The sequence below is a fragment of the Calonectris borealis genome, chromosome 14 (assembly GCF_964195595.1).
Source record: "Calonectris borealis chromosome 14, bCalBor7.hap1.2, whole genome shotgun sequence".
Lineage (NCBI taxonomy): Eukaryota > Metazoa > Chordata > Aves > Procellariiformes > Procellariidae > Calonectris > Calonectris borealis.
This window is the reverse complement of record NC_134325.1, coordinates 8,583,287-8,595,479: the sequence shown is the minus strand read 5'-3', so window position 1 is coordinate 8,595,479 and position 12,193 is coordinate 8,583,287. Positions and strand designations below refer to the sequence as shown.

Genomic DNA, 12,193 nt, shown 5'->3' with positions numbered 1-12,193 from the left:
CAGAATGCATTGTTCTGGGAGGATAACACAGCTCACCACACTCGTGGTACGGAGAGATGTCCTGAGGGTCTTTGTTGGCTTTTACGTTTTTATCTAATTTTGATAGTGCACTAATTTTCAAAGGAAAACTTGGGAGAGGGAAAAAAAAGAAAATTTAAGTATCCTCCTTACAACCAAGTATCACTGCAGCTGAGGGATAAAGTCAGACAAGGAAGGTCCTTGCACCAAAATTGCAAATAATCTGCTTTCCCAGTTCAATCTGTAACTTGAAAAGGAGAGTCTGATCATCCAGCCAAAGTGAACCCAACGTTGACGCTGAGTGTCATTTCACCGGCTTCATCAGGGGCTGTTCCCAGGCGTTGTGGCAGGCAAGCCCTGGCCACATGGGCCTCAAATTCTTGGTCTGTGCAGGAAGGAGGGCTCCCACCGGATTGCATATTGGGCCCTGAATAGGACTGTAACACACCTGTGCTCTTTTTCAACTACCAGGCTCGTGTAGGGGCTGGGCCACAAAAGGACCCCATCGCACTGGAGCCTGGCCACAGCAGTACTGTCCTACAGAGGGCTGGTCACCTCCTGACGGTACTGGCACCGGGGTGGGAGCAGGGCATTTGGCAGCGCACGGGGCTGACTCCAGCTGGATTTAGCACAGCTCTTTAGCACATACTCTAAGAACCGCATTTGGAAAGGGTTTGGACAAAACAGCTGTTAAATGAAGGAGGAGGAGTTTGAGCCTTAGCATCCCTATTGGTTTTGAAGACAGATGTGGTGTGCATGGAGATAGAAGTTCTTGAAAAGTGAGACAGTCTCTTTTTCCAGCCTAGTAAGAGGAACTTGGGCTATCCTAATTGATAAATCCAGTGAAAGAGAGGAAAACGATTATGATGGTGCACTTTGCCGAATTAGTCAAAACAAGGAACAGTTGTCTTTACAGAAAAATGTGAGTAGTGAAAGACCACGAGATATTAAACCTTGGATATTATTTATCAGAAAAGCAAAAGGTGTCCTCTGTTTTAAAATGTTTATCATCCTGTTTCTGATAGCCTGCATTATTTTCATCTTCCTCAAAGCCATTTATGCTCTCTGTTGCAATAGCTACTGCTAAGACACGCTTGAGAACCACAGATATCTTTACTTCCAGCCAGTTCATTTGGTCATGGTTTCAACAGATGTTTTTGACCATTTTATCTCCTGAGATCTCTGTTCAACTTTTATTCGGTTTAAATGCTCCTTTTTATTTGTGTGGTGAAGGTTGTTGGGACAGGGGTATGATGCATACATGGCCCCCAACTCCAGCAACATAAAGCATCGAATAGTGACTGCAGAAAAGGAGATACGTGTTGGGCACGTTACAACTGTGTGCTGGCAGTGTGCAGGAGCGCTAAGGGACGCAGGGCATAGCCTTGGTTCATTACTACTTCCCATTTGGGCAGCTGGTTTTGTTTGGTAAGGATAGTTGTTGGGCTGCAAATTACATCAAGAATGAATGTTACGGTTATTTGCCACTTCCATGGACTGGAACGCAAGCTATGTATATAGGGTCAGCTTTGCTTTAGTTAGGTCTTTACTATGTTGCAAGGAGGAAGGGGAAACTATGCACCAGTGAATGCCTCTGTTGGCATTTGGTGTCACTGGCTATCGTTGTAAGCCACCAGCTTGTGCTTAAGTATCTTTTAATGTTCTGTTTCAGTGAAAAGCATTTCCAAGAGAAACAAGGGAAAATGCCTGGCTCAGACCCACTAACTCTTGTATGGCCTTTTGCTCTTGAGTGGTGGTTAAAAGATCACCATTTCAGGTCAAACCACTAACTGCTTTGAAGCTTGCTTTCTCATCTTCTTTAGGTTTATCATCTATATGGTCTGTCTAATGTGGGAAAACTTAGCTGTGATCTAATTTATGTTGGCCCATGTGACCAAAGAGAGAAGAAAATAATAGTCCTCTCTATCTGTAAGAAGTTCCATCTGCTTATTTCAAAACTAGATTGCCTGCTCTGCGTCATGTCAAACAGAAAATGACCTTAATGCAGGCACCCAGTGTAAACAGCTGGGCATGCTTCACGAGGCTGCTCGCGGCTGCTCCAGCTCAGCACAGACTGCGACGTGATTGCTGCCGCCACGGCCGGGACTCTTCCAGGAGCTCTTTCCTGGTGGACCTCTGCTGGTATCATGGTGTGGCAGGTTGCTTTTCTTGCTGGTCTGGCTTTTTCCTGCCCTCTCATTGGAAATGGAAGAGATGCCCAGGGCAGAAGAAAGTGTTTCTCCTTAATACAAATTTCAAGATGTACCACTGAGACGTGATGCTGACCTGGCCTGTGTTCATGGGATTTGTCTTGATCTTTCTCTCCTCTTTGCCTGTTCAGGCAAAATCCCAACAATAGAGATCCCTTTTGCCATGCCAAGTCTTCTTTCTCCTTTCCAGATTTGTTGTTTCTTCCTTGTGTCTGTGTTAACTGCATTCACAAACAGGCTTCCTTTTGTAACTGGAAAACGTATTGTTTTTAGAGTATGATCGAATCCCGCGGCTTTAAGGGTAGTGAAGAAATGCATGGCAGAGGAGAATTAAACTTAGATCTGCCATATGTTTAGGCACATGTGGGTCAAAAGATGCTTCAAGAGTGTATGTGGTGCTGACATGTTCTGTTTCTCTCTCTTATGTCTTACTAATGGATCAGATCCTGGATGAGGTTGAAAGGAGAAGGGGAATATCTGCTGCCTTGGTTTATCCATTTATGAGGAGTCTGATGGAATCTCCTTTTCCTGCACCTGGAAAGACAATCAAAGTCAAAACGTTTTTGCCTGGAGCTGGAAACGAGGTAAAAAGCAACTGCAAACATTAAAAGTCAAAGCCTCCCCCCCTCACGACTCCAATATCAAACAGCAAAAGAAAAACAGGAGGAGACATACGGATACTGCACGGCATGTGAGGTGGCACACCCTCAAAATGAACAGTGCAGGAGCTGCACCAGTGTTGATAATGCTAATGCTAGTTCCCATTGATGGTTATAAGCCAATTTATTGTTATGTATTTGTTATTTTACGTTTGTTAATAAGTTGCGTTTAAGAAAAAAACCACAAAGACCACAAATGTGCCTGGCCTCGTGTAGTTAACAGACTACAGTGTCGCTGGGCTTTATCACAGTGATTACAAGCAAGTGTAAGTTTCCCATGCTGACTGTACTTGAACAGTTCAGCAGCTAGTTGTTATTGCAAACCTCATTACTGCTGGTCCTGGCCTTGGTAGGAGTGACCAGCAGCATTTAAATGGCTCTTTTTGGCAATAAATACCCTTTAACTGGCCCTCAAAGAAATATTCTATAGTTGGAAAAGCATGTCATATAAAAGTTTTTGTGCGAGTGTGCGCACACATATAATAGATTTCATTTCCTTTTATTACTGACTTAAGTAGCTAGAAGCCTAGCATTATACAACCTATGCCTTACTGGAAAATGGCAATATTGGTACCTTGCTTAAAAAGTTTTTTGTAATTTGAGGCTTGCTAGCCATTTGCCGTGTCAAATTCTGCTCTCTGCATGTCCTTATGTAAGTATACAGTAGCTCCACTGAGATGGGCAAGCATATAGAGGAAATACATTACTGCAGATAGGAATAGAATTTGGCCCAGTTAGTGTAACCAGGAAAAAAATTCCCCTCTAGGGTTATTTTACGCTCCTTAGGGTTAGTTTTACAGTGCTATTACTATTTTTACATTGAATCATATTTTCTCCAAGTGTAATGCCACTGACTTCAACGGAGCGGGCCTGTAATGTCACTTGGTATGATATGTAAAGGGTTCCTTTCATAAGTGACTTGCAAGGCATGTTTAAGTCACACGCATTTTCTTCTGGAGAAGCAAAAGAAAACTGAAAGGCTGATTGGCATAACAGTGGTAAGATCTGATAATGCCTTTTTGATGTGAATATATCTGGGAACCCGTGGATCGGCAACTTCTCTATCCTCTGCTCAAGCTTCTGAACTCTCCCAGAGAAAAACACTGAGATAATTCCAAACAAACAAACAACTCTCTTCTGGCTGAGCTTTGCTCTCTGTTATGCTAGTACAAACTCGTTATTTAAATGGAATGCACTGACTTAATTAGGAACAGAATCTTGTCCTTCCATTGTGGCTCCTCTGGCCTAAACAAAGATAATGATTAATTGGGAAGTAGACAGTATATTTCTTTGTGATGAGCAGATTGCAGCAGAAGGCTTTGCCAGGCAACAGAAAACATCCATGGCATTTATAAAAGCTGCCGTAACTTGCATTGCATCCTACCCCGCAGCAAGATTTTAGCGTTGGAAGTTTTGCAGTAAAACTAGCTCCTCATGATTTGGCACATAAACATGATTTGAGCTTGCAATCCCAACGCTAAGGAATGAAGTGGGTGCCTTTACTGAGTATGAGAAAGAGGTAGGAAGGCAGCATTTCCCGAGGAGGTATTCATGGTACACCATCGCTCCGCATGGTACACCATCGCACCATCCTGAACACTGCTGTTCAGGGCAACAGCTGAGCAATGGGTATCTAATACTCTGGCACCATGATGTTTCTGTATTTCAGGCTTAAAAAAAATCAAATCTGTACACAAATACTGTTCTAACAGTGACTTTCTTTTTACAGTCCTGTGTTACCAATCACAAACAATACTACAACTAAACTGGTGTGAACTGTTTTTTTTTCCAGTATCCTGTGGTCTTGATCATATCCTTAAAACAGTGTGTTTGTGAGGAATTTTGTAAAGGCTACCCCAGTTTAAACCCAATACAGTACGCTCGTGGAATGTGGTGTCATGTGCATGAAAACATAAAAGTGGTCTAAAGCAATAAGGTGGTGGTGATTTTTGGACATATGGAAAGAAAGAGATGTATATATGTTTCTGTTAATATGTCTTCAGAGATTTCAACACAGCTTCAAGTTGGCCAACTCTTCCCCTTTCCCTTCTGTTTCCTCAAATTCCTCAGTAGTTCATCATTTGCTGTCTTGCACTTCATATTTTTCTCCCTCTCTTACTCTCTTCTTCATGTTATTTTTCCTTCTTCTTTTTTCTGTCCTCCGCCTTCAAGTTCCACATCTGAGCATGTCAATTGCAGAGTAAAAGGAAGATATAATAAAGGAATCAAGCAAAAGGCATTTGAGAAAAGGAAGGAGAGGGCCTGAGGTCATGGATGAAGTATGAAAATTAGACTTTAAAGGGATGTCACAAGTCACCATCTAAGACCTTGTCCTGACTCCCCAGTTAAGTATATATATGTACATATCTTTATGACAAAAAAAGGTTTTAAACATTATCTAGTGAATTATGCATCATAGAAGAGTGAAAATGAAGTAAATTGGGTTTAAATTTTGCCCGGCCTTTAAGTTCAGTCCTTGGTTCCTATCTAGATGTGAATCTGAATTGCTAGCCAAGTTTACAACCAAATTTACCTTGTCTTTATGGCTGTTTTAACCCTGTAAGCTTCCGGCTCCAGTGTTTCCAGTTTGTTAATTGCTTCAAACTGTTGACTCAGCCAAGCTTTACATCTCTGACAGGGTGTTTAGAAGGCAGAATTATGCTTCCCTCGGAAATGACAGCAGATTTAATTTGCACAACTGTGTTCTGGGAAGAAGAATGACTTAATAGTGAATTGTGTAATACGCCATTTCTCTGGAGTGCTGTGCCTCCAGCCGCAGTTTGCAAAAGAGGATGGGGGTCGTTCTCTGTCCCCCCTCAGCAGGAAAGCATGGAGCGGTGCTGGAGGGCCCGGGCTGGGGTGCCGGGCACCCCTGGTGCTGTCAGCCCTGACCAGTGATGCTGACTGATGTTTGTTGGATGTGTTCAGGTCATTGAGCTGCGGCGGCCCATGGACTCGCGCCTGGAACACGTGGACTTTGAATGCCTTTTCAAGTGCCTCAGCATTCGTCAGATCATCAGGATCTTTGCTTCTCTCCTGTTGGAGCGGCGTGTGATTTTTGTAGCAGATAAGCTCAGGTAAGTGGCAAAGGCACCTGAACCACATGTTCAGGACAGTACTATCTCTGGATACAAAAAGCTTTATGAAATGTCCAGAATGGTTGTCAGATGTGAGGATCCTCTCACTGTAGGATTTAAATAATTTTTACATCAATGGAAGTTATTTGCATCAGATGGGGCACACATTTGCTAGTGGTCACTAGCTACAAGCCACTTGTTCTGTCTTACTTTCCCTTCTGTAAAATGGCGATACCAATACTCACCTGCTTCATAGTCAGCAAATGTTTGCACAGCGTTTTGAAGCAATATAGTCCAAGCAATATTTCATTTCAGGTTTTGGAACAGAGTACTTGTAAAGAGTAACAGAGATTGTCACTGAGGTGCTTCATCTTGTGGCCATGCAGTGCAGCCAGGCAGGGAAGTGGGGTGCTGGGAGTTCACCTGGTTTGCTCCATGCAGTACACAGAGTTTATAATGGGGGAGTTCACCTGGTTTGCTCCATGCAGTACAGAGAGTTTATAATCGGGCTAGGTTTCAAATCCTGCACTAGCAAACCTATCCAGTGGGAGTGTTAAGAATGCTATAATGGTCCATCCCAACTAGTTAGGATATTTTTCCTGGTGCTCACATGACCTGAAAACATTTCTTTTCCGAAGCACCATCTTGGGCTCCTTGCTACATCATTTCAACATACCTCTTACTTCCCTTTGATCGCAATCTCCCCTCCTTGGCTCCTCTGAGGCATGAACTCACCCCAAGGTGTAAGGAGTGAGAGCAACAGGTCACAACTCCACATGGCCTTTTCCAAGGAAGTGGGAGCTCTCTGTGGGAGCCCTGCCCCGCAGCAAAGAATCATCCCTTTTTCAGATGCTTGTGTAATCCATATAGAAAAGTGTGGACATTGTAAAGAAAACATTCTTTGCTGTGGTATGATAAATAATGAAAGATGGCAAATAAAAATAAAGACCATAATTTATTAGACTCAGGAACATCCAGTGTCTTTTAAAAGGACACAAAAGACTGTATGGGTGGTTAAAAACACAGATGGATCTACCCAAACAAACTCTGTTAAACACTTTATCAGCCCCAACCTTCTCTGAATGACCGCCAGAAATAATAGCTGCACTTAGTGGCCGCCAGTGTATATAATAGCAAAAATACTTTGCATAGTAAAAGCTTTACAACCTTTAGGGGAAAATTTCTTAAAGCTGCAGACCCTTCTCAGGTTATAAAGTTACTTCCTTAGCAGTCTTTTCTGTTGTCTAGAACAACAGGAACATTTTATTTCATCCCTTCCCTTGTCAGTAACCCTTAGTTTGAATGAACATTTGGGATGACTTAATTTCACATAAACTCCTGGTGAGAATTGTGTAGCTAGTCCAGGGTTTCTGCAGTACTTTAGTAGATATGTGAGTCACACCATGAATATTGGGGCAGGTGGCTTTTGAAAATACTGTTGGCGTGTTCCTTCTGACTCTTTTTCTACAGCATGCTTAATTACATCGTTCTGTCTATTTCTATTTTACCATTCATTTAGCAGAATTAGTGGCACCCACAAGTCTGATTGTAACTCAGAATGACACAGGTCTGCGTTCCTTCAAATGGCACAATGTTTTGAGTGGAAAATCACAGAAATGGTACAGAGAAAATGAGGGCTGTGCTGTGCTGCTGCCAACTGTTGCTCTGCTTCGGAGTTCCCAGTTACTCCTTTGTAATGTTGTCCTGGTTTGGCAAAGTACCCCGAGCCTCGATCCATGGACTGCGGGCGCAGTACTGTAGGGATGCCCTGCTACAGGAGACATCCTGAGCCGTGAGGGCTGGGACAGAAAGCAGCCATTCCCTGGAGCGTTTCTCTGGGACAGCTGGCCTAGCCAATGTCATATAATGCTTCTGGGCACTGTTCAGAGAAAAGAAGCAACAATTAAACCTACTTTGACAGGCTTAAGGCAGCTTGGCTTGGAAAGCAGTCACGCTGCCGATGCTGAGGGCTCATGGTAACCCAGGACTTCCTCAGGCAGCCAGGGTTTTATACACAACGCAAGCCTGACTGGAAGCTAACAGCTCAGGCTTGCCCATGCAATTACCTTTCTCCTGATAGCTGTCTAGTCCTACGATCCTCAGAGCAGAGGATCACAGAGTCCTGCTTACACGCAAAGCGCTGCTGCTCTCCCTTTTGGCACACTGAGATAGGGCACCAGGACCAACAGGAACCAGAAATTATAAAGATCCCTTTCGGTAAACACATATCCGAACATTGCGCTGTCCTGCAAAAACTGTTCTCCAGCAAACTGTTCTTTCTGTTGTGAGAGCGAGCCATCAGGGTAGGGGCCATTAGCACGTACTTTAAGAAAGGAGAGAATTCAGATGGATCCAAGAGGCTTATGAGGTTTTGTGGTTGCTCCTGTAAGAAGGGACAGAACCTTTCTCACAAAAAGGTTTATATTCATATACTTTATTATATCTGCATGTACCCTTTATTGTATACATATACTTTGTTTTGTTTAAAAAGAGTATGACAAAATCTGATGTGATAGATAAGGCCCTGGATTAAGACTTGTGAATCCTGAGCTCTCCTTCTGAACCCTCCGACCTGCTGTGTGACACACGCTGGAAACGCAGCTCCACTTCTTATCTTTTGCCTGGTCTATCTGGGATCCTAAACGCTCCAGGACGAGACTGCTTCTTGCTCCATGGGTGCACACAGCTCTACTTGATACAGCGTGGCCCCTCTCAGCATGGGGATCTAGGAGGTACTGTAAAATAGAAACTAATAATGAGTCCTTCGACAAAGGCCTGGAGAAAGTGACAGTGGATTTAAATTCAATACTTACTGAGGTTTTCATGGTTTAAATGGGGATGAAATCTAAAATGAAACACTCTGGCTTTGAGCTAATAACTGTCTGTCTTGGAACCTATGCCTTGTCTGACGTGAATTTTGTTTATGGGCATCATGGCTGAAACTCAAGGAGTTTACCAGTAATGTGGAAAAAAAAGTAGTGAAATATCTTACAGGTCCAGTCTGTGGGCCCAAAGAACGAGAGCAGGAAATTAAAAAGATTTTACAAGGGCTTGATTTCTGCATGTACCCAAAAAATAGCTTAGAAATAAATGATGTTGAGGTTTAGGCTTCAAACAATGAGATGCAATGGGCTTTTGTAGCTGCCTGTTTAACAGGTCTCCAAGCAATAAATGATTTCACACATTATACAAGTTTGGGAAAGTTATGCCTAGTGAAGTGAGATTCATTCAATAAATTGTTATTTATGGTTCTTATAGTGCCCAGAATGTGAAAATTTATAGTCCTTGATCTTTGCACAGAAGAGATTTGCCATTTTTCAGCACAGAAAGTGATGCTACCAGCAATGAGGAACAATAGTAAAGTTTTGAATGACAGGACTGTGAGGTTGCCTTGGTTAGATATGTGCAGTTAGGTTTGGGGTTTTTTTTCCCAGTAAGTTGCTTATATATTTTTTCTGCTTGAAATTGGTGAATAAATCCCTGTGGCTATTTGCTCACCTTCAAAAATGAATTTGAATCTGCCAGTGACCTTTCAGTATTTTGCTTTCCATGAACAGAGAAATAAGGATAACAATAGAGAAACTTGGAATAATAATAATAATAATAACAACAACAACAACAACAACAACAAAAACAACAACAACAACTCATAAAGAGGTAACTTAAAGCTCCAATTCCTTAAACATCTGCTGAAAGCACAACTGAGATGGTATGTCCCATCCCAGTTCCAATCCCCGCCCCAGCTAGGAGCCCCTATTTATGTTCCCGGCATTCTGCCTGTTCACCCCACTCTGAAACAACCCCATGACTGCCAGCTGCAAAGGGAGAGCTGCTCTAAGTGCAGTCCTCTGGGGTTTGAAAGGCTAGGCAGCAGATGCAAAATCAGTGGGTTCTGGGGCTCAGGGAACATTGGCGTTGCTGCAGGCACAAAGGTAGCAACAGGAAATAAATAGAAAGCAAACATTGGAAGAAAAATATCTCTCTGCCTGTTTTAGTTTTATGCTGGGGAAACGAATTTGTGGACATGTTTGCTGAGGAGGTAATGAATGTTTGGAGAGGGGCAAAGAAAGGCCTTGGGCATCTCAATGTCCCTTTGTTATAACCCCATTTTTTATAAATAAAAAACACTCTTGCTGTAATCCACTATATTGTGAAGGACTTAGAGCATATTTTGCTTACATTTCACATGTGGGTCCAGTCCAATGCCAGCCGAAGTCAGTGGGAGTGTTTGGATGAGGCTTGTCTTTTGCTGTGGATCTAAATCCTAGAACATTCCTTTCAGTGGCCTTTCTGAAGCTTTAGGGGCTGTGAAAGGCTTCTATAGAATCCCTGCTCTTTTGAAAGACAAAATAACTTTTCATTGTGGTGAATTTTGGTTTTATATGAGATATTTCAGCTACTTCTCAGTGAAGCAGGCACACGGGCCTCAAGGAAAAAAGCTCTGTTGACAGCAATGGGTTTTATGTCCTAAGCCATACAGGTGAGCTTGGAAATGTACCCCAAGGCAAAGGTGGGCCAGGCGTTTCTCGAAGTGGCAGTGCCAGCTAAGGAAGTCCCCCCTCCTGCTCCCCTTGTTTGCTCCTGCCCTGCACCACACTCTCCCTCACCCAGGAGGCTGTGCTGGCCCAGCCATAGTAGGAATTACTCATTTTGCAGAGTTTCTCCAAACCAGATGGGCCCCTTGTCCAGGCTGCACCAGGAGCTCCTGTGCTGGGAGAGGGGCAGAGCAGGGTGCTGGGGCTGGGGCTGGGGCTGGGCAGGAGAGCATGGGGATGGGCACACTTCAGGGTGGTGCTGCCACTGAGGGTGTCTGTCATGCACCATACTTAGGTGTGAGCCAGCTGAATTTACAGTATCTCATGAGATATTGTAAATTCGTGAATAAACCCACAAGTTTTTACCTGCATGCGAGGGAGATCTGAGGGAATGAGACTGAGGCAATGTTGGATGACAGCAAACTTCAGTGCAGCTAATGCTCCTGCACATCGGTGTCCTCCTCCCTTAGGGTTGGCCACAGGTGACTTTGTCTTCCGAAAGAGAGTTTTCTCCCTCCATGTTTCTCTGCCCCTCTGCCAGCACACATCCCCTGGCCCAACACGGACCTGCTGTGCTGCAGCCCCCTGAAACCCTCCTCTGCAGCTCTTGCCCCATGAAGTCAAGAGGTGCTGTTGCAAGCAAAAGCTAGGCACCTATGAGGTGGCAAGACTTTATCCTGTTGAGGATAAAAAACTTTTATCCTGTTAAGGACAAAAACCTCCCTACCCCTCCCCAAAGTATTTTGGACTGCCAGGAGGAATCTGTCTTCCCGCACAACTGTAGAAAGCGCAGGCGGATCCCAGACCTGACCAAAGGTTATGGGCTCCAGACAGAAACACTGACTAATACAGGACAGAAGCATAAATATGTAAATACTGGGGGAAGTCATCCCGCAGGCAAGTCTCTGTTAACTTTGTGGAGCAAAAGGGGAGCAGAGTGTACTTGTATTCAAGGGCAAAGGCTTTCAGAACAAACAACGGCATTTCCCTAATCCCATGGACAGAGACAGCTTAGGGCTGTCCGTGTTATGCCCGGGATGTTCGGGGAGTGTTGACGCTTGTCCTCATATTTGAATCTGTTGTTTTGGGAGTTGTGAGGCCACACTAGAAAGCAGCACAGCTTGCAGTTGAGAGGCAGCCTGGTCCCCGTCTCTCAGTGCCTGCCTAGAAAAACAGTATTTGGGATCCTTTAATCTAGCAGACAAAATCATAGCATCATCTTGTAGCTCAAGTTAAAATATGCAAATTTAAATGGGAGATAAGTGGCAATGTTTTAGTAGTACGAGTAAACTATTGTTCCTCAGCCCTATAGCAAGGTCAAGTGGAAAAGCAAGAGTAGCTAAACTTTTGGGCAGATTACTAAAGTGAAAGCTCATTCCCTATTTCCTTATTGTTTTTTTTTTTTATTAACAAAAGTAGGATATAATTCTTACAAACTAATCATGGCAATGATAGGCCTGACCAGGCTCACCTGCTGCCTGGAAATGTTCCCTTCCAGTAGTCTGTCATATCATAACCCTTGTAAAATCTGCCAACCTGCAGGTTAAAAGGTAAAAACACGTGTGTTAGGACAAAGAGAGGAAGTGTGCTCAGTAAATGGATGGCGAGCTTTGGCCAGTAATAAAGATTTCCTTTACTTTCCCCTGTCACAAAAACATCCACAAAAAAAAAGCTGAGAGAAATTTGACAACAAA

At 43.5% G+C, this 12,193-nt stretch overlaps 1 protein-coding gene across 1 annotated transcript in view; it reads left to right on the top strand.

The window, feature by feature from the left end:
* Positions 1 to 12,193, top strand: part of DENND2B (DENN domain containing 2B) — a 73,861-nt gene that overhangs the window by 42,198 nt on the left and 19,470 nt on the right. The window contains exons 11-12 of the mRNA XM_075163117.1: positions 2,672 to 2,812; positions 5,816 to 5,964. Of these exons, the coding sequence (XP_075019218.1) occupies positions 2,672 to 2,812; positions 5,816 to 5,964 (290 nt within the window). The remainder of the gene's footprint in view (positions 1 to 2,671; positions 2,813 to 5,815; positions 5,965 to 12,193) is intronic.